The sequence below is a fragment of the Lontra canadensis genome, unplaced genomic scaffold (genome assembly GCF_010015895.1).
Source record: "Lontra canadensis isolate GAN:19392208 unplaced genomic scaffold, GSC_riverotter_1.0 scaffold17, whole genome shotgun sequence".
Lineage (NCBI taxonomy): Eukaryota > Metazoa > Chordata > Mammalia > Carnivora > Mustelidae > Lontra > Lontra canadensis.
The window spans coordinates 21,474,955-21,496,846 of NW_022631011.1; the positions used below are offsets into that span (position 1 = coordinate 21,474,955).

The window sequence follows — 21,892 nt, forward strand, 5'->3', positions numbered from 1 at the left end:
CGAGGAGGCAAGACAGTACAGAAAGCAGACACGTTGTAAGCGACGCTGGTACTATCACCTGCATCACGGTCCCTCCTAGGACTGGGTTTGATCATTGTTACAGATGGATATTTAGTCTTTTCATTGTAAACTGGCTTCCACGTTGGGAAAAGAGATCCTTACTTACCTTTCCTTAACTTCAAAATGATAATGACTGAGGCTTTTGAACGATCTAAATAATGGAAATCTGAGGGAAAGTGTTACTAGAAAAGCATATAATCAAAAATAAGCGCCAGAGCAAAACAGATAATATGTGCAAGGCTCAAAAATGAAGATGCTTCTTTGTCTTTGTGTTACCCGACTTCATCTGGAAATTAAGAACGGACTCAGGTCGCACCTCTGGGTCAACCTTGCGGGCAGATGGGGGGGTTCAGTTGGGGTGGGGGTCTTCTCCCGCCGACTGGTCCAAAGCGACGCTACGCGCAGCTCCGCCAGCGGGTGGCGCAGTTCCAGCACTTTCGCAAGCGTCGTCCGCGAGGTCACCCAGCGGAGATTGGTTGGCTCGGGAGCACCGCCCACCGCCATGCTCCGCCTCTCGCGCTCCGGGGTAAGCACACGGTCAGGCCACCGCTCGGGGCGTAACTGAATCCCGGGCACGGATTCCTTTTCGGTGGCTGAGTCTGGGGAGGAGAATTCGCTCGGAGTGCTAACCTGGGCCGAAATCAAAACCTACTCCGCTGAGGAGTGGGATCGGAATTGGGAAAACAATCTCCAAGCAGTCCCATTTGCCAAAAACCCTCTCGCCCATCGTCCCCCGTCCGGGAAAGACAAAAAGGGGAAAAAGAGTTAAAACATCAAAGCCACACACTTTCGACACAACTCCAGCAATATCCTCCCAGCCGGATTCCAGAAGTTCGGCTGCCCCAGTCTGGGATCCCTACCGTAAGTCGCACCCCCAAAACGCAGGGCCGCGAAACGCGCTGCTGAGCCTGCAGAGGAAGCCCCGCCAAAGGGGCGCTGCCCAGTCAGGCCCCGCCCCCGCCCCGCCCCATCCCCGCCCCCGCCCCGCCCCAGCCCCGCCCCCGCCCCGCCTTCGCTTGGTCGGCCCTGCCCCAGAACGGGTCCCGGGCGTCCCGTCAGCGGCACCGCCCAGAAAGGGGAGGAGCCGACGACGCCTTCCTCTTTCCTGCCCTACGCTCGTAATCCGCCGCCGGCGTCTGCTCCCTCCCTAGGCTGGCACGGCGTCGTGAGGCAGCCCTGCGCGCCGAGCCGGGGCGAGCCCAGTCGAGTCCCGCCGCTGTCTGCAGTCCGGCACCGCGGCAGCATGACCGCGCGCGGCCCAGCGCTCAGCCTTCTCCTGCTGCTGCTCTGTCCCGCGCAGGTGAGCGGACGTCCGCGACCCGCGAGGGCCCTGGGGGGACGAGGCGGGGGCGCGAGGCGGCGAGGGCCGGCGCGGGTCCAGCTGGTCCTGGGGAAGTTGGTTCAGCTATGGAGCCCCTGGCGCACCCCTACCCCACCCCTGCTCCGGGTTCTTTCCCTGGCCGCGCACTCTTCTCTCTGGTCTGGAAGAGGGGGCAACTGAAAGCAGCTTGCTTGATCTCATTCCAGATGCGGTCACCTAATTTCTGGGTTTAGGATGTGCAATCACGGGGAAGGACGAAAGCGGGTAGAGAGGAGGAGGGATCCTATTTATTTAACCTGCCTATAAAAAAAAAAAAAAATCCGGCTACATGCGCACGAACTCTTTCTGAATTTGTTTAGAATATTCTGCCCCTTTATTTCCCTTTCTCTCCTGGATATGGTGGGGTGGGGAGAGGGTAAAGAAGGGAAACAAATTGCCAAGTGCCAAATTGAAACAGTCCTGAGTAACTCAGCTTGGTTTTATTGACAGCGTGAGTTACTTGTCATTAACTCTCTTTTACAATTTAGAAACTGAGACCCAGCAGAGGGTAATTGAGTTTCTCCTTGTCACAGTATTAGCAAGCTGCAGAATGGGGCCTAGAGCTGTGGCCTAACTCCCTGGGTCAGCTTTTCCTTGGTTCAAATAACCTAGGTCATGAATGCCTCGCTGCTGTTTATTGTTATTACGTAAGTTTCAGGTGCACAGCTTTGTAATTTAACATCTGTGTACACTATAAAGTTATCACAGTCTACTTAATAGTCATCACCATACAGTTGACCCTTCACCCATTTTGCCCATTCCCCAACCCCCTTCCCCTCTAGTCTGTTACTGGATCTGTGAGTTTGGTTTGGTTTGTTAGATTCTACGTATCAGTGAAATCACCTGTATTTGTCTTTCTCTATCTGACTTATTTTACTTAGCATAATCCCCTCAAGGTCCATCCCTGTTGTTGCAAATAGCAAGATCTCATTCTTTTTTTTTTTTTTTAAATATCTGATTGGTATTCCATTGTATAAATAAATCTATCACATCTTCATTCATCTGTCAGTGGACATTTAGGTTGTTTAACGTACCTTGATTATTGTGAATAATGCTGCTGTGAATGTAGGGGTGCATATATCTTTTCAAATTAGTGTTTTCATTTTCTTTGTGTAACTGTTCAGGGGTAGAATATCTAGGTCATAAGGTATTTCTATTCTTAATTTTTTGAGAAATCACATAGTCTTTTCCACCGTGGTTGTATCAATTTACAGTCCCACCAACAGTATACAAGTGCTTCCCTTTCTCCACGCCCTCACCAACTCTCGTCATTTCTTGTCTCTTTGGTAATATCCATTGTAACAGGTGCAGGGTGATCCCTCATTGTGATTTTGATTTGCATTTCCCTAATAGTGATCTTGAGCATGAGCATCTTTTCACATAGCTATTGTATGTCTTGTGTGCTATCTGTAGGTCTTTGAGAAAATGTCTGTTCAGATCTTCTGCCCGTTTTTTAATTGGGTTATCTTTTTGTTGGTGATGTTGAGTTGTATGGCTCTTTATATATTTTTGGATATCAACCCTTTATCAGGTATATGGTTTGCAAATATGTTCTATTCAGTAGGTTGCCTTTTCATTTTGATAATTAGTTTTCTTTGCTGTGCAGAAGCTTTTTAGTTTGGTGTAGTCCCACTTCTTCTTCTTTTTTTTTTTTTTTTTCATTTCTCTTGTTTTTGGAGTCAGTTCCACTAAGACTAATGTTTTCTTCTAGGAATTTTATGGTTTCAGGTCTTCTAGTCAAGTCTTTAGTACACTTTGAAATAATTTTTGTGAAAGGTGTAAGAGAGTCGTCCAGTTTGCCCAACATGTTATTGAAAAAACTGTCCTTTCTCTATTGTATGTTCTTGGCTCATTTGTTGTAGATTAATTGTCCATACCTGTGTGGGTTTATTTCTAAGCTCTCAATTCTATTCCACTGATCTGTGTATCTTTTCTTATACCAATACCTTGCTACTTTGATTACTATAGCTTTGTAACATAGTTTGAAATGAGGGAGTGTGAGATCTCCTGCCTTGTTCTTCTAAGATTTTTGGCTTTTGTGGCCACATAAATTTTAGAATTATTTGTTCCTGTTCCGAAGTGTGCCTTTGGAATTTTGATAGGCATTTCACTGAATCTGTAGATTGCTTTAGGTGATAAACATTTTAACAGTATTCTTCCAATTCATGTGCACAGAGTTGTCTTTCCATTTCTTTGTGTCTTCTTCAGTTTCTTACATCAGTGTCTTACAGTTTTCACCTTGTTGGTTAAATTTATTCCAGATGTTTTTTTCTTTTTGATGTAATTGGAAATGGAATTTTTTAAAAAAGATTTTATTTATTTGTCAGAGAGAGAGAGAAAGAGAGAGAGAGATCACAAGTAGGCCAAGAGGCAGGCAGAGGCAGAGGGAGAAGCAGGTTCCCTGCTGAGCAAGGAGTCCGATGTGGGACTCCATCCCAGGACGCTGGGATCATGACCTGAGCCGAAGGCAGCCGCTTAACCAACTGAGCCACCCAGGCGTCCCTGGAATTATTTTCTTAATTTCTCTTTATGATGCTTCATTGGTGGTGTGGGGAAACGCCACAGATTTTTGTGTAGTGATTTTGTATCCTGTGATTTTCCTGAATTCATGTATCATATCATCTGCAAATTGTGACAGTTTAACTTTTTCCTTTCTGATTTGGATGCCTTAATTTATTTTGCCTAATTGCCATGGCTAGGACTTCCATACTGTGTTGAACAAAAGGGACAAGAATAGGCATCCTGTTCTCTAATGAAGAACTTTCAGCTTTTCCCCATTGAGTATGATCTTAGCTGTAAGATTGTCATGATGGCCTTTATTACGTTGAGGTGTTCCTTTTATATCCACTTTGTTGAGATTATCCATCATAAGTGAATGTTGAATTTTGTCAACTGCTTTTTCTGCATTTATCAAGATGATCATATAATTTTTATGTTATCTTTTTGATGTGAGGTATCACATTGATTGATGTACAGATGTTGAACCATCCTTGAATCCATAGGATCAGTCCCACTTGATCATGGCATGTGATCCTTTTAATGCATTATTGGATTTGGTGTGGTAATATTTGGTTGAGGATTTTTGCATCTGTGTTCATAAAGGATACTTGACTGTAATTTTTTTTTTTTTTTTAAATAACACCCTGGTCTGGTTTTGGTACACGGGTGACACTGGCCTCATAAAATGTGTTTGGAAACTTTTCCTCCTCTTCAATTTTTTGGAAGACTTTGAATGTAGGTATTAAACCTTTTAATGTTTGGTGGAATTTGCCAGTGAAGCCTTCTGATTGGTCCCTGAACTTTTGTTTGTTGGGCACTTTTTTGATTACTGAAGGAGACTTCCTTACTATTAATCAGTCTTTTCATATTTCCTATTTCTTCATCATTCAGTCTTGCAAGGTTGTGTATTTCTAGGAATTCATCTATTTCTTTTAGGTTGTCCAGTTTGTTGGTTTGTAATTTTTTCATAGTAGTCTCTTATGATCCTTTGTATTTCTGTGATGTTAGTTGTCACTTCTCTTCATTTTTGATTTTGAGCCCTCTCTCTTTTTCCCTAGTCACAGACTGAAAGTGAAGAGATGGAAAAAAACATTCCATACAAATGGAAATGGAAATAATATTGAAGTAGCTGTACTCTATCAGACAAAATAGACTTTAGAACAAAGATTGTAGTAAGAGACAAAGGAAGACATTCATTACGTAATGATAAAGAGGTCCATCCAGCAAGAAGATACAACATTTATAAAGATACATGCACCCAACATTGGAGCACCAGAATATATAAAACACATATTAACAGACTTAAAGGGAGAAGTTGAAAGCAATAGTAGTAGGAGAATTTAATAGCCCACTTTCATCAATGGATGAAAAATCAATAAGGAAACATCAGTGTTAAATGACACAATAGACCAGGGGGACTTAATGGATATTGACAGCACTCCCTCTAAAAGCAGCAGAATACACATTTTCCTCTAGTGTACATGGAACATTCTGTAGGATCAATCATGTGTCGGGTCACGAAACAAGTCTCAATAAATTCAAGAAGGTTGAAATCCTACCAAGCATCTTTTCTGACCACTTTATATGAAATGACAAATTAATTACAAGAGGAAACCCCACAAAAATGAGGAGATTAAACTACATGCTACTGATCAACCAATGGGTCATTGAAGAAAATCAAAGGAGAAATTAAAAAATACCTAGGGACAAATTAAAACAGAAATATGACCTACTGATATATATGGGATGCAGCAAAAGCCATTCTTAGAGCAAAGTTCATAGCAATACAGCCTACTTCAAGGGAGAAGAAAAATCTCAAATAATGTAACTGTAACTTTCTACTGAAAGGAACTAGAAAAAGAAAAAACAAGGCCCCAAATTAGTAGAAGGAAGGGAATAATAAAGATCAGAGCAGAAATAAGTGAATTAGAGAAACTGAAAAGACAAGAGAAAGGATCAATGAAATGAAGAGCTGGCTCTTTGTACAGAGAAAATTGACAAACCCTTAGCTGCATTCACTGCTCTTTCTGCGTCTGCAGTTTTCTCGTTTAAAACCAGAGTTGGGGGATAAAATCTAAGGATACAGCGCTGATTAAACCAGATGAGGACGCAGGATTGGAGCTCTGGGATTCTGTCCTTGTGCCCACTCGTGTACATGTCAGTAAGGAGGAGGTAGTAAATCAGAGGGGAAAGCAGATTCGGGGCTTTCCCTGGATTAGGAAAACCTCTCCTTAAATTTCTGGGTAGTTCTTAGAAGCAGGTAGGTTTTGCTGACCCAGGAAGGGTCCAAGAGCCAAGAGAAGAGCTGTGGCTCCCTCCTCTCTGTATGTAGAGGGGATCCCCAACTGTGTGGGTTTGTGGGAGGGCACATCTTGGTGCCTGGTTGGGAGGCGAGGCAGAGGAGCAGGGGGGTGGTTTGGAATGGGGTCAGTGGGTAGATGACTCACTAGCTCTTGCTGTGGGCCTTTTACTCTGTCAAGCCTCAGGGTTTTGTTTTTGTTTTGAAGACTAACAATACCATGTAGGATTATTGGGGTTATTAGGTAACATGATCTATGGAGAGACCTTATCACTATAGTAAAAACTCAAGGCAAACTGAAGAGCTGTATTTTCTTTAAGTCACAGAATTGCTCTTGTTTCTTGAGTTTTAGGTCAGGATCTGGTAGATGGGCTTTACACTGGTAAGTAGCTTTAATACGCCTCTGAAATCCTTTCACCTCAAGATAATATCCAAGACTGATGGCCAATGAGTGCCTCTCCTCCTAGGGCTTTTTAGATGGGTCAGAGGTTCAACATGAGTCACTTGCAAAATGCCTGGGAAGGTCAGTAAATCTTAACTGGAAATATACCTTTGTTATATTACAAATTAATTCCCTTACATGGGCAGAGGCTTCCAGTACCCCTGAATAGACTGGGAGGTGGTGGTGGTGGGGTCTGCTTTTAGAATTCTTACAGGGACAGCACCTTGTCTGGGGTGAGCCTGGGCACTCAGGAAGTTCGGTCACAGAATTAACAGACCTAACTGTCCTTTGTAAGGTCTGATAGACATTTGGGGGGATTTTTGCCTTTCTTAATTTTTAGTTCTTACAGATGATGAAAGAACATGAAACTGCATGGTTTGTAAACCTTCTGGTCATCAAATAACGTGTGTGGTTTTGAGAAACTGTGTGTCTCTCTCCTGTCTATAATTTTTACAGGCGTTTTCTTGAGGAACTTGGAATATAGGGAGGTATGGGTAGGAATTAAGCCATTAAAATGATTTTTCCTGAAGAGATCAGCAGTGGTTTAATCTCTTGACCCAAGAGCATTGAAGAAAACCTACATTCACCCCAATTTCAGATGGTTACTTTTTCCCAGTCTCTCCTACCCCTTGATTGATGCTGTGCTCAGATATCTTATTAACATAAGTAATCAAGGGAAAATGAGGTTTTTATTTTAGCAAGTGGGCAGAAAGAAAACGACTTGCTGAATGGGTCTTTGTATTGCTTCAGTGTTTGTCATATTACCCAGAACAAAGAATCCCTCTGGTGTGAAGACAGTATGATCTCTCTTTCCTGGGTAACCCTTCCCCACCCTCCACTCCTCCCCAAAGGGAGGCTTTTCAGGGTATTTTAAGGAGGACACGTTATCTACTGCGGAAGCCAGGGTTAGACCATCTCTAATCTGATCGTGGGTGCCCCTTTCTGCCCTGTCACCTGTAGTTCTGTGAAAGGCGTCAGCTCTCCAGCCAAATAAACTACTTGCTGTCGAAATCCTGCCTGTCTTCCAAGGCCCAGTTCAAATGCTGCATTATCCGTGAGATTTGTTATCCTGTCCCTCAGCTAGAAGGCCTTCTCTCTGAGCCTCTCGATCTGTGTTTACACTGCAGCAGCAGCATTTACCTGGGTGTTGGTCTGGACTTTTCCTCTCACCAAGAGTGATCTTGGGCAAACCAGTGATCCCCTAGAGCCTCTGTCTTCTTCCTCTGTAAAATCGGGTTAACATCTATGCCTACTTTTTACAGTTCTCATGGAAAGAGAGCAAAATATTGCTTGCACTGAAGTAGTAGATTGTAGGCTCCTTGAGAGCAAGAACTGTATTTTACCATTTCCAGTATGGCCAAGAGTCTCTTTTCTGAGTCACTGGGTCATTGGGCCTTCGTGGGTTTAGGTGTAGGGATAAGATAGAAGGATTCAGAGGTGGTAGAAACCAGAATTGCATTGCTTTCTGGGTGATAATCAGTAATCAACTGTGGCCCAACAAATTTTTCTTTGCTTGGACTATGCCTCTTATTTTCAGTGTTTGGAATATTTGCTTTGGCAAGAAAACTGAGGGGAAAAAAAGAAGAAAAACTGTTTCTCATTTGTTTTGTGTTTTATATTTGACCCAAACCTGTTTCTGATGCAAGTGTGCTATTGGGGGACTTGAGAGGGGAGTTTTAAAATCTGTTCTTTATCTTATTATTGTCCCTTAGGCCAGAGGAACTCAAAGTTCCTGTCATTCACTAGTTTCGTAAATGTAAAGTGGTTGCTATGGGCACAGTGTAGATACAAAAGTAGACCCTGTACGGAAGGCAGTCCATAAACTGTGTAAACGTTAGTAGCCTCTGTCCTTGGCTTGTTCACAGTTGACTGGAAGAAGGGGGGAGTACGTAAAATTACAATACAATGCAAAATGTAGTCTAACAAAGAGAAGAACAAAGTGTTATGGGCAGTCAGTTTTTGAACTGACCTTTGAAGGGTGAATTAATGCTTAACCAGGTAGACAAGAGGGAAACCGGAGAAAATGGGAGGGGATATCTAGTTGTTACGAAAAACCAGTCAACTTGGTATGTAAGTTAACTCAAAACTTTTTCAAAACGATGTTCTAGATTGCAAGAAGCTAAAAAAGGAGTTACCTAATTTGTGTGTAGTACTCCATTGCGAGGACACATCTAGTCCCGTTTTAACATCACCGGACCCCTCTAAAACACATGGGGTACTGTGTTTCCTGTTTTGCAGGAAATTACGGATACTAAGGATCCAGTGATGTCCCAAAGTCACATAGCTAGTAAATGGTGGACTAAGGGCTTGAACCACGGTCTTCTGACTTGCCTTCTAAATGTATTCAAAATCTTGATACCACATTCTCCATGTTTAGCAGGCAAAATTGAATGAGTGTTCAGCAGCTGTTCCAGATGGCCAATAGGGCATTTCCTTCAGGGCTTGCTCCTAGCTCCATTCTGGCTTCTCCAAAAGCCACTGATGAATCAGGGATCGTTTTATCCTGCTGGCCTGTCCCTTTGTTCACCTGCCACACTGTGTGAACATTCCATAGGAAAAGACCTGTGGACGGTATACACTCCCATCTACCTTCATGGTTTTGTTTTAGTTTGTGGCTTTGGATTATTTTTCGGTGGGTGCAAAGGCTCAGAAATGTCGAATACCAACTAGTAGTATGACCTTGGGCAAGTCCCTTCAACTGCAAGCTGGAGGGCTGGTTTGAAAAGTGAAGATGAGCTGAGTCTATCTAAAAAATGTATGAAGGAAACACCCATTTATAGGTATGCCTGGTGCTCTCACAGAGTATCCTTTGTTGTGTGGATCTGTTCACCCCAGGTTAGCTGTGAAACAGAGATCCAGAGATTTCCATCAACGGAAGTCATACCAGACCAGCCTCCACCCCAGATGTGCTGCCGTATTTGTTTAGTCTGCCTTTCTGACTCCAGGGAAATGGCAGGCAGCTTTATCTCCGGGTAGGATGCTCCGTGTCTCTCCCTCCATCCCATCCTGCGTTGTCCTGACCGGCCAGGCCAGCCTCTCTGCTCCCTTCATAGGCCTCTCCCTACCCCTGACCTGACCCATCTTGCTGGTGGCTCCAGGTTCTGCTGTGAGCTCTGCCCATCCAGGACAGTGGCAGAGGGGATAGGACCCGGGCCCGCACTCTGCCTGCTGAGCGGTGGCCAGCGCAGGCCTCGAACTGAGGATGCTCAGCAGTAACCAACGTGACTTGACAGTGGCCTAGAGTCGTCCGCAGGAAGATGAAAATGGTGGCCGTTATTCCTGTAGGAGAACATGTTTGTTCCCAGAGGGACGCGCTGTATGACACTCTGAGGGGGCATCCCTACAGACGGAGCTGGAGCAGCTGGGGAGTGGGGCCCGGGGACAGGATAGAGAATGTTTAATTTACTTGGCCTTCAAAATCTTCATTCTCATTACTGCTTTTGTCACTTAGGAGCCACGTGACCTCAGAGAGCCCTCCCTGAGCCTCCGTTTCCTTGCCTGTAAAATGCTGCCCTACTATGCAGGTATCTGAGAAGTAGGCCAGGCGGGAAAGAAGGAATCCCCTTACTTTGTGTCTAGCACGTGGCCAATGTTCATGAAGCGTTTTCTGAAGAGTTCATTAGTCCTTGAGATTTACTGCGGCTGCCTGGAGTGCAGGACTCTGCTGCCGGTGTCCACAGACTCTCCCCATGATCCGTGTGCTTCTGTAGAGCTCCCCGTCAGGGTCTGTTTAGCCGTTGCTATAGTGACTGACATGTAGCAGAAGGGACTTTTTTTTTTAACTTGCTGCACCCCTGTTATTACTGCAAGAAACTTCCCTGGCCAGTCGCGTACCCGATGGCTAAGCTCCGGAGCATGTTGTGAAATAGTCGTCTGACCTGACCTTTGCAAGCAGACTCACTCTAGCCGTGTAACTCCGGAATTCGGGTGGAGAGCCAGAACAAGCAGTGGTTCTCATTTCTGAACTGCTTACGTCATCTGTTTGAACTCCTTCAGCTCATGGAGAGATTTGACGGTTCCTGCATCGGGAAGTCCAGGGGCAGGTACTGCAGAGAGTTTCCGAGGAAATACAGCAGCCGGGCTCTGTGTCTGATGATTCTGCCGTCTTCCTCGGGAGTCCACACAATAGCCAGAAACGGCCCTTGGAACCTCTCTCCCCACGTACCCGACGTTGTGATTCTCGTGAATCCTGCTTCATCCCATGGCAGGAGCCCTCAGGTTCGGCCTGGCCAGAGCCTGTCGTTGTGCATAAAGTTTGCTCCCTGCCTCCTACGCCCATCACTTGCCTGGCGTCTGTGCTTGTTTTTGAGCTACAACAGGTTAGTTGAGGATCCTCCGCAAAGACCTTATGGCCCATAAGCCTACTGTATTTCCTGTTTGGCCCTCTACAAGAAAGAGCCAGATGAATACAGTGGGGCAGTTGGGTTGAGCCGAAAGCCAGCCTGTGCAGGGTTGTTGAGGCTTATTTGTGAAAAAGCTGTTTCAAAGTGACTTCACTTGTCCGTCTCTACCGGTTACCTATTGGGAGGAATTAAAAGCCTACAAGACCCAGATCTACTACAATAGCATTGGTTGTATCTGAGAAGAGGGTGCTTACTCGGCATATACCTGTGATGGCTGCAGATTTGTGATGGCGTGTATGGAGTCCATAAGGAGAGGAAGACATAAAGCCCACAGTCGTTTATTTTTAACATTTTAGGAATCAGTAAAATTTTAAAATGCTCCAATAAGATGGTTCTTGTGGTTATAAATAGCTCTGTATGCCTGGTCGGTGTCCACGAGACCTACTGTGAACCCTTTGGGTTCGGATCTCTGGGCCCAGAGCGCCGCCTTAACGAGACGTGTCACGTGGCTGTCAGGCCCAGAGTTTCTGATTCTGTTTGCCCTGGAGGTCGGTCATGCTTCTCTGTTCCGTCTGAATGTGGTGACTGACAGCGTGCTCTCTCTCTGCAGTCCTTGCCAGTGGGCTTTTCTCTCATGTGAAGGACGTCTGAGCTCATGTCTCCTGGTGAAACACACAGGGTATGAAACGGACAGCTTGTAGATGGACAGCTCAGTGACCCAAAGGATGGCCGGTTCCGTGCAGCCACCGGCCGTCTCCAGCCCTCAGCTCAGGTTTGGTCAGGCGCACTTTGGGCCCCGGCAGACCACAGACATTGCTGGGTTTGTTTCCGCGTTGCTTCCCCAAGTGGGCTTTACGGATGTGAAGTCAGCAGTAGGCGTTCTCGAAGCCTAGTAAAGGCAGTGTTCAGCCACACCTCACTTTTTGAAAAGCAGGTGCTTTGCCTAGAAAGGAGGCATGTGCTGTGTGTGTGAGCTGCTTGCACCCTTGCTCTCAGCGTCAGCTCATGCTGCCTGGACATCCCGAGGATCCTAAGGTGCACCTGTCTTCTTGGTCCATAAAGTCCAGACCACCGGCTGTGCGGTGGCCATTCGGAGACTGGAAATCCAGCCATTCCAACGCCAGCTAGGGTCTTGGTGAGATGAGAGATGAGTGTGGCCCAGCCAGGGGTGACTCTGGGAGGAGCCTGTGGCATAAGGAGCTTTGGCTTCCGGAGCAGCCAGGAAGCAGCCAGGCCTTGGGTGGGGTCTGGCTTGGCCATTTTTAGGTGTGGCCTCAGATGAGTCACTCTACCTGTGTAACTGGCAGTTTGCTCTTCTGTACAAGGGTGTTGTGCCAGTACCAGCCTCCCGGATCTGAGGATTGAGGGATCCAGTGCCTGGATGCTGGGAGAGGCGGCCGCATACCCTCCGGGGAGCCACTGGACCAGTGGAGCTCAGGGAGGGGAGGGGCTGTGCTTTCCTGGGTCCCGCAGGCCCACCAGGACCCCAGGGGAGGTGGTGGTTGAGGAGTGGCCTTGGTGGGTAACAGGAGCCTGGGGAGTGTCGGGGAGGGAGGCACAAAGGCACAGGGCTGGGCAGGTCCCCCTCAGTGTGGGACAGAAGGTAGGGAGGGGTGGGACATGAGCGCGCACACCGGAGTCAGGTGGGGCAGCTGGCGCTGGTCTCACAGGCCACAGGAGGGTGGATGGAGGTTTCGGAGCATCAGAAACCTGTGGCGCCCCAGCTCAGGAAGATACCAGCTGGCGGCTGTGTAGGAGGTGGGGGGTGGGGGTGGGGGGTGGTCCACAGGGGAGTAGTGCACAGGGGAACAAAGGGTGACTGGGGGCTCAGCAGGGAAGGAAGGGGCACAGAAAGGGCACCTGCACTGGGAGCTTCCCCAGGAGGAGAGATCGGCAGTGGAGGAAGGTCTGGATTCCTTTGGAAGCCTGAGATTGTAGGGCAGGTCACGAGAAGTGCAGCTAGAGAGGCATCGGGGTCGTTTGACCAAGAGGGAGGATGAAATCGGAACGGTGTTTATTGGTAGGAGCAGGCGAAAGGATGCACAGGGATGCACAAAGAGGTGAGGTTGAGAAGGTAGAAGAGAGGGTCAGGTGGTGGAGGCCCCTGAGGAGGCCGAGAAATGCCGCACCAGCTGGTTTTCAGGTTTTCAGCCCAGGGTGATCAGAGGGAGGGGAGGCGAGAGAGAGCTGAGGGGGAAAGGAGGGTTCCCCACCAGCACAGCTTTGCAAGTGAGTGCACCCAGGCGGGTGTCTCGTGCAAGGTAGGGTGGGGAGGCGGTGTGGTGCTAGACTGAGGACCTAAGTTATGCAGTTGATTACACTTTATTCAGAGTCTCTTTCTGGAACTGGAATGTTCTGGTTTGAATTGTGACTCTGCCACTCTTATACGAATCAGCTTCTCTTTGCCTCCCAGTTCCTCATCTGTAAAATGGGTATGATAACACCTCTGTCATCAGCTTGTTCATCAGGATTAGTTGCATTAATATATGAAAAGCAGTGAAACAGTGCCTAGCACATAAGCAAATGGCTGGTAAGTGGCTTTGGACCCCACTGGGTTGGATGTGCTTCTAGACGACCTTGGGAAGGACGTCTTCCCAGGACGACCTTGGGAAGCAAACCTACAAGCATTGAGTCAAGCACAGTTTTCCTGAGCCCAAAGAAATGTCAGGTGTTTTACTTCAGGTCTTTAGGACCTTTACTGAGGTCCCAGCAGTTAGAAGATGGTAATCATTCCTTGCGTTGGATTGTATAGTGCTTTTGAGTTTACCAAGTACTTCCACATATAGTCCCGTATCCGATCTTCGCAGCAAACCTGTGAGATTGGCGGCTGTTATGAGCCATTCGCAGGGAACAGAACTGCTCGGCACAGGTCAGGGACCTGCCCCACGTGCCGTCAGGCTCGGCCTCTCTTCTGCCAGACTGTGGAAACTTCGCGTTGAAATAAGAGCTATGGGTTATAAAGGATGACTGCAAACCACAGTGCCCTGGGCCTTTCTTTTCTTTCATAGCGCTGAAGGCTGAGAAAAGGGAACCGAGACTCCACACCCGCCTCCCGTTGTCATGCCAGAATTGTGGTTTGTTGACTGGGTTTCTGTCACTCCGGTGGGTGACTTGCCAGCGTGCCCCAGGCCCAGGCCTGCTTGCCCGTTGGGTCTGTTGAGCATTCTGCCAGGTCTGGGGGCGAGGGGCACCTTGTATTTAAATGTCAGTATTAGCAGTTATGCCACCTTCTTTGCAAAAAAGGCAAAAAGCCTTTTCAAATGTCAGTAGATGGATAATTTCCTTTTAGTTGTAAAACTGGAGTTTTGGAAAAAGCATTACTTTCCCTGGAATCACTAGGTTCATGGCCTAATTGCTGCGATTCTTTTTAAATCAAAATGGTGGTGGCATTTTGCAACTTATTGGCAAAGGTTTGATTTGTGGCATTGTTGAATACTTGTCACTTCCTCCTTTGTATAATTTCCCTTCCTTGTGGGTAAACATATAACTTTTAATGAGTCCTGATAGGAGTAAGTGATGGTTTCTGTTTTAAAATACCTGGAGGGGTGCCTGGGTGGTTCAGTGGGTTAAAGCCTCTGCCTTCGGCTCAGGGCATGATCCCAGGGTCCTGGGATCGAGCCCCGCGTCGGGCTCTCTGCTCGGCGGGGAGCCTGCTTCCCCCTCTCTCTCTGTCCACCTCTCTGCCTACTTGTGATCTCTGTCAAATAAATAAATAAAATCTTTATTTTTTTTTTTTTTAAAGAGGCAGAGAGAGAGGGGGAAGCAGGCTCCCCGCCGAGCAGAGAGCCCGACGCGGGGCTCGATCCCAGGACCCTGGGATCATGCCCTGAGCCGAAGGCAGAGGCTTTAACCCACTGAACCACCCAGGCGCCCCTAAATAAAATATTTAAAAAATAAAATAAAATATCTGGAGAATGAGAGGCACTGGGTGGCTTAGTCGGTTAGGCATCCCTTGGTTTCAGCTCGGGTCCTGATCTCAGGGTCTTGGGATGGAGCCCTACAGCAGGCTCCACAGTCAGCTGGGAGTCTGCTTGGGATTCTCTCCCTCTCCCTCTGACCTTCCTGCGCTTATGCACTCTCTCTCAAATAAATAAATAAATCTTAACATACCTGAAGAATGAATTAAGTCTTTCTGAGCCCTCCGATTCCCCTGCACATACACACCCCAGCCTCCTGTGAGCTGTTTTTTCTTTCATGTTTTTAGCATTTCAGGACCCCATGGTGAGATTTGTATCTTGATGCCAGAGACCAGCAAATAGACTGACCTCCTTGCCTATGTTTGGGTCATATGCCACTGATGCTGGAGAGAATTCACTCTGTTACTTCGACTCAGATTTTTTTTTAATGGCTTTTCTGTGAGGTGTCCTGGGAGTCATGGTTGCTTCTGGATAGCTTTTGTTTCCCTGTGGGACAGATGACTGCAAGCCCGTGCAGGCCTATGGCCCTGGCCAGCGTGGCCCAGCTTGCTGACATGCTGATTCATGCTGCACCCTCCTCCCCTTCCCAGCTTTCTGACAACCTTGTGACTCTCACATGGGGAATATGAGTGGCCCTTGAGAAACCTCCATGGAAGAGTTGAACATTTTTCTTTGAAGATTGCTGAGGTGGTTTTCCTTAAAGTTAGCACATGCCTTGCTTTCTTCTTAAATCTTGAGGACAAGATGTTTATTCTCATTCCTTCTTAGGGTTTGTTGGTGTTCTGGGTTTTGCTTTTCATGTTACTCATGATATGCTGATATTATTTAACCTAAATTATGTGGAAATGTTCCTTTGTTATTTGGAGGTAGTTTCACATGCAGATGTGCAAAAATAGGACCTTAGTAATTGCAGACTCACATACTATCTTGCTTTTTTTCCTCTATATGGATTTTTAGTGATCTTTCAGGACGTATAGCTTCCTTTCATCAACAAAGTAGCAGGAAGTAGAAATCATGTAAATAATTTCTAGGACCTCCTTAACTGACTGTCTTGATAAGCCCATTGTGGGCATCTGGTCTATTTTAATTATTATTTTTCAAAACATTAACTACCCAGTGCCTCTTGCTGCCACTTCAATTTACGGGTAACGTTGGAAGGTTCTGTACTAGTGTTTCACTGTTGAAATTTCCCTTAGCCTTTGAGGCCCTGATGGATGGAGTTTTGTGTCGACTCTGTAGGTGTTGGCACAGTCCTGTGTGTGGTATGGCGAGTGTGGAATTGCGTCTGGAGACAAGAGGTACAACTGCCAATATTCGGGGCCACCAAAACCCTTGCCAAAGGATGGGTATGACTTAATGCAGGTAAGTTTGCTGTCGGTGGCACTGGGAACACAAGATGCTAATCGGAGATCCTCTGTAATTATCCCATAAATATCGGTGGTGGGGTGGGGCTGAAACTAGCAGGCTTAAATCTTATCCCACTTATTTGGGGTGTACCATGGCACAGAAGATAACATAATTCCGGGGTGACTTTATGCCTTTCTCATCGTTTCCCCACAGCAAGTTACTACTGAGGGACTGACCTTGGTACCTAAGTGTGGCTCTTTGCAGCTTCTTGAAAATCTACTAGAAGTTTGCTTTTTTTTTTTTTCTCCACCTGATTCCTGGGTTTCACGACTCAAATCAGCGAGGCCGCTAGGTGACTGTGACTCCCTTGTCCTCGGTTTAGTGATTCCTCCATTTTCCACCCAGAATCTGTGAGCTTTGGTTGCTACCAGGATTCTGTTCTCTGCTGTCTTGCTTACCATTCCTGATACGCAGGAACATTAGAGAAGAACTGGAAAAATCCAGGGGATAAGACTGGTTCTAGAGCCTTAAGTAATGTAAAATCAAGTTGACACAGGGCACCAGGCTTCCTCAACCTACATGCTGCTTTCATCAGAATTATGAAAGACATCTGACTTTCCTGGGAATAACCAGTGGAAGTAGTAAATAGCGTTTGGGTTAAACTTAAACATAAAACCTAAGAGGTAAAACTGATTGTCAAGGGAGGAGAGTGAGCTTCCAAATAAGAAAAAAATTTGAGGGGACGCCTGGGGTGTTCCGTCGGTTTAAGCGTCTGTCTTCAGCTCAGGTCATGATCTCAGGGCCCTGGGATCAAGCCCCACATTGGGCTCCCTGCTCAGTAGGGAGTCTGTTCTCCCTCCCGCTTGGCTTGCGCTCTCTCTCTCTCTCAAATAAATGAATAAAAATCTTTAAAAAAATATTTTTTTAATATTTCTATTGCCTCTATTTTTGCCAGTCCCTCTTTTATAAATAATAACTTTGTTAGCCTTTTATTGTTTTAAACATTGTATTTACTTATTTATTTGAGAGACTGAGAGGTGGGGGGAGAGGGAGAAACATACTCCCCGCTGAGCAGGGAGCCTGAGCCCCAGCCTGACCCAGACTCAATCCCAGTGCCCTGGAATCATGACTTGGGCCCAAGACAGAAGCTTAACTGACTGAGCCACCCAGCCGCCCCCAATTTGAAAGCCTTTTAAAAGAATCCTACAAGAATTTTGCAGACACCTACCTTGCTTACCTAAAAAAAGGACTGAATAAAATGGTCTTATTTCATTGAGGAATGTGTATCCTTATTTGACTTTGCTGCTGTGATATCTGTGCTTTCTCACCCAAAAGGAGCTCTGCCCGGGCTTCTTCTTTGACAACGTCAGCGTGTGCTGCGATGTGCAGCAGCTGCGGACCCTGAAGGACAGCCTGCAGCTGCCCCTGCAGTTTCTGTCGAGGTAGGCTGGCCGCCCAGCATGCACACAACAATGGGTTGCGAGCGCTTGTTAACCAGGGGCATTCTGATTTCCTCCTAAAAGTTAGTTTTTGTGTTATTTCAATATATATTTCAATAATATTTCAATAATATAAGTCCTAGCCTTAGGACTTCTCAGAAATCAAGCATAATTTCTTGATAAAGTAAGAGTCACCAGACTTCATCGTCTTTCCAGTTCTGTGCAGAGCAGAGGCGTGGGCTTCCTCTGAGACGGCCCCATCCCAAGGGGGTCTGCACTGTGAACTGGGTCCTTTCACTCTCAAGCCTCTGGGTGCTGTGCAGAGGAGGAGAGGGTCAGGTGGTCCTGCCATGTCTGTGACCAGAGATCCTCCCCTCCACGAGGTCCTCTGCATGGCTGTCCTCCCCTCCCTGCCCCTGGATGGCACAGAGCTCTCTCCCCCTGCAGTGACTTGAGATGCTAGAGTCCTAGCCATCCTTAGAGCTGGCCTTTGGTAGCTGTTAACAGGATTGTTCTGGCAGAGTTGGCTGGGTTTGTCAAAATTAGTCCACTCTCCATGCTGTTCTCTATGACCAGGGCTGTGAAAAGGGTTGCATGGTAGATGTTCTTCTTGAAGCTTACTCACTGGTTCTCAAATGTGCAAAAAAGCAAGCTGGTGGGGGTCTGTAGAACAGCACCTCATGGTGTCTTTCTAAATTTTTTACCCTGAAGCACCCTGATAAAGGTGGGTGGGAGGGACATGGGAAGAAGGGAAGCCTTTGTGTACGCATAGCATGGCTGGTGACAGGACAGTCGGCATCCACTGAGGAAACCCTGCCTCTTCCCAGAGGTATAAATTGGCAATATGGAGTGGAAAACCACCCCTAAACTGTCCTTTCAGGGCAGCCTACCGTAGAGTAGATCAGAAAGTTGAGAATCTCGTCAGTCTAGCACACCCCATGGAAGGCTAAGGGATGTTGATGGAGAGAGGCTGGAGCCCTCATTCAGTCAGAATACATTTATTTAGCACCCCCTCTAGACAGGCGCTATAGACATAAGGATAACCAAGATCAAGAGATAACCAAATGTTCCTCCTGTTGTCAGCTCTCTTTGTAACAGCGAATCATGAGAAGCTAACATAGGGAATATGGTACAACTATCAAAATTGATGATTGCAGAGATTAAATGTGGTAACATGGCAAGAGTTCATAATCCATAAAACGTGGTCGAAATCTGTGCACCCCAGGAGCAGTTTCCATTAGGATGGTGTAATTGTGGTTCCTGCGCTTGTCACGGGAAAGCACGGGACTCCTGAAGGCATGTCTGCTCCCTCACTAGACCAGGGACATTGCAGGCTAGGACCACCTCCCCTGTTCTGTGTCCTTGGCACCTGGACTGGATCAGAGTCGAGAGTGACTGCGATTTGGCTGTGCTGTGAGAATGCCAGTGTAATGAAGCAGCAGTTTCTGTAGATAACAGTGAATCCGACTGTGGACCCAGTTCTGCCACCCAACAGATCAACATTAGGAGCTTCAACCGTGAACCTGAGGGAGAGCAGTCTGTAGTTCTCATGAAAACCCATGGCTTCTGCAGTGCGTAGTCAGAGAACACCCCCGCTGTCCTTAAAGCTTCTTCTCAAGCCACAGGGAAATCCTCTTGTGTTTAGAGAGGGCCAAGGGATTACCTGGGGCTTGAAAAAAGCCCTTCAGTAGGAAGGTGAACATTCTAACGTGTGAGTCTCATTTTTCCCTCGTTTTAATTCTTCGTCAGAATTGTCACTGTGACGCTCCCTAGTCGCTTTAGCTTCAATACAAAACATGCTCATGTATTACAAAGCACAGAATTCAGAAAAGCATTTTTCTCTTTCTGAAATTACACCTGGACAACATATGTGTAGTATTTGGGGCAGTTTTTAAAGAGATCTCTGACTTTGGGTTGAGAATGTCTGGGTTTAAGACGTCCTTTGGTAATTGTCATTTTATTATAAATTTTAAATGTTCTTTGCTTCCTGTAAATAATGTTTTTGCTGGCCCTATTATCTGTGAGATCAGACAAAATATAGTTTACTTTTTCTTTAGATGTCCATCCTGTTTTTATAACCTAATGAACCTGTTTTGCGAGCTGACGTGTAGCCCCCAGCAAAGTCAGTTTCTGAATGTTACAGAAACTGAAGATTATGTTGATCCTGTTACAAACCAGACGAAAACAAACGTAAAAGAATTACAGTACTATGTTGGAGAGAGTTTTGCCAATGGTGAGTAAACTTCTAATTATTCCTTTTTTTATAGTTGATCAGGACAGTGAATTTATTTGTTCCTTTCGGTTGTTAGCTATGTGAAAGGGATAATTTTTAATTCCGTTGGCCCATGAAACACGAAGTGTTGCTTCGTGTGTATGTAGACTTGAGCTACAACCCATAAAACAATCTCTTTAAAGTATTTGCTTAACTCCTTCCTAAGTTTCCACATAGAAATTTTTAGGGCATGTGGGCTTATTTCTGTACACTTTAGAAGGCATTAGAACTTTGTTTCTAGTGGATTTGAATCGTGTAACTTCTGAGTTGTTGCAAAACTTGAGAGGGTGTGGAAGGGAAAGTAGAGGAAAGGAGGTTTGACTATGAAGAAACACATTACCATAAGGGACAGTAAGCAGGTACAACAGCAGGAGAAAGGGATCTACAGCAACTAGAAATCATAGGACAGTCTGAGAAAGACCATCTAGCATTTGTTGAAAGTGATTGAAATCAAAGAGTTCTGATGTTGAGGTTGTTAAGGGCAGTGAGGCTTAATACTGTGACAGTGGGTATGATCATGATACATTTGCCAAAACTCATAGAATGTACTGTACCTAGTGTGAACCCCAAAATAGACTATGGGCTTTGGGTGACAGTGGTCTGTCATCGTAGGTTTGTCAGATGTAACAAACGCACCACTGGGCACTGTTGATGGTGGCGAGTTTGCGCTTATGAGCAGGAGTTATACGAGAATTCTGCCCGATTTTACTGTGAACCTAAAACTCCTCTTTAAAACAAAAAAATATTTGAGAGAGTGAGCAGAGAGTACGACGGGGAGGGGCAGAGGGAGCCCGAAAAGCAGACTCACTGCTGCGTGGGACCCAGATGTGAGGCTCAACCTGAGCTCAAGGCAGATGCCCAACTGAGCCACCCAGGCACCCCATCTAAAACTCCTTTTTAAGAAGAACATTAAAAAATAAATAGGGGCAGCTGGGCGGCTCAGTCAGTTGGATGTCTGCCTTGGGCTCAGGTCATGATCTCAGGGTCCTGGAATCAAGCACGGAATCCGGCTCCTCACTCAGCGGGGAATCTTCTTATCCCTCTCCCTCTGCCCCTCCCCCTACTCATGCTTGCTCACACTCTCTCAAATAAATATATACAATCTCATAAAAAATAAGTAATTAGAGGCATTAAATGCTAACTCAGAGGGGGAATGGATAAACATTGGAGCATAGTCATAGTCTATAATAGAATAGTTAAAACTGTTAAATGTGTGAATTAGTTGTGTCACTCGAATGACCTAAAAAATTGAAAATAAGTTACAGGATATATGTAGCATGTTTTTTATATTAAATAGTACTGCATATCTATGGATACAACATACCATGAAAATACATAAACGTGCATAGGAAACATCAAATTCAGGTTGTGGTTTACCTTCAGGAAGGGCGAGTATTCATAGGGGAGGGGTTCAGGGGACTTCAGATAGGTGAACTATACGGTAGGCCAATTCTGTTTCAATAAAAGTGCTAAAAAATCCATATATAAATATAACCTAGAAAAACTATAAAGCTCCAAAGACTAGTCTCTTAAAAAGAAGTAGAAAAAAGATAGGAATCATTTTAAAAGAATGCCATTTGGAGATTTCCTGACCAGCAGTGACAGAGGCCAGAAGTGGAATCCTCGTGGTCCTAAGGAGGTCACTCCCCCCGAACTGCCTTTCAAGAGTGAGGGTAAAACACAATGAGTTTATTAAGTTTCTCCTTAGAGTTTAGGGAAAAAGATCCTGGGACGTTTCTAACAAGTAAGTGTGCTGTCTAAAACGGGGTGTCTCTCAATCAGATGGGGGCCCCCAGGTGTGGGACAAGGACCAGCTGGAAGCCAGTGGCACGAACAGTGAAAAAAAATCACCTAAGGCAGAATAAAGGGGATACAAGTCTGCATGGTGGGAGCAGGGGAGCAGCAGGCTGGACA

The 21,892-nt window shown here is 46.0% G+C and overlaps 1 protein-coding gene across 1 annotated transcript in view; it reads left to right on the plus strand.

Annotated features, from left to right (window-relative positions):
* Positions 1 to 867: 867 nt before the first annotated feature.
* The window catches only part of NPC1 (NPC intracellular cholesterol transporter 1), a 48,955-nt gene continuing 27,930 nt past the window's right edge, over positions 868 to 21,892 (plus strand). Inside the window, exons 1-5 of the mRNA XM_032859760.1 lie at positions 868 to 921; positions 1,183 to 1,360; positions 16,160 to 16,282; positions 17,603 to 17,709; positions 19,764 to 19,939. Of these exons, the coding sequence (XP_032715651.1) occupies positions 1,304 to 1,360; positions 16,160 to 16,282; positions 17,603 to 17,709; positions 19,764 to 19,939 (463 nt within the window). The 5' untranslated portion in view covers positions 868 to 921; positions 1,183 to 1,303. The remainder of the gene's footprint in view (positions 922 to 1,182; positions 1,361 to 16,159; positions 16,283 to 17,602; positions 17,710 to 19,763; positions 19,940 to 21,892) is intronic.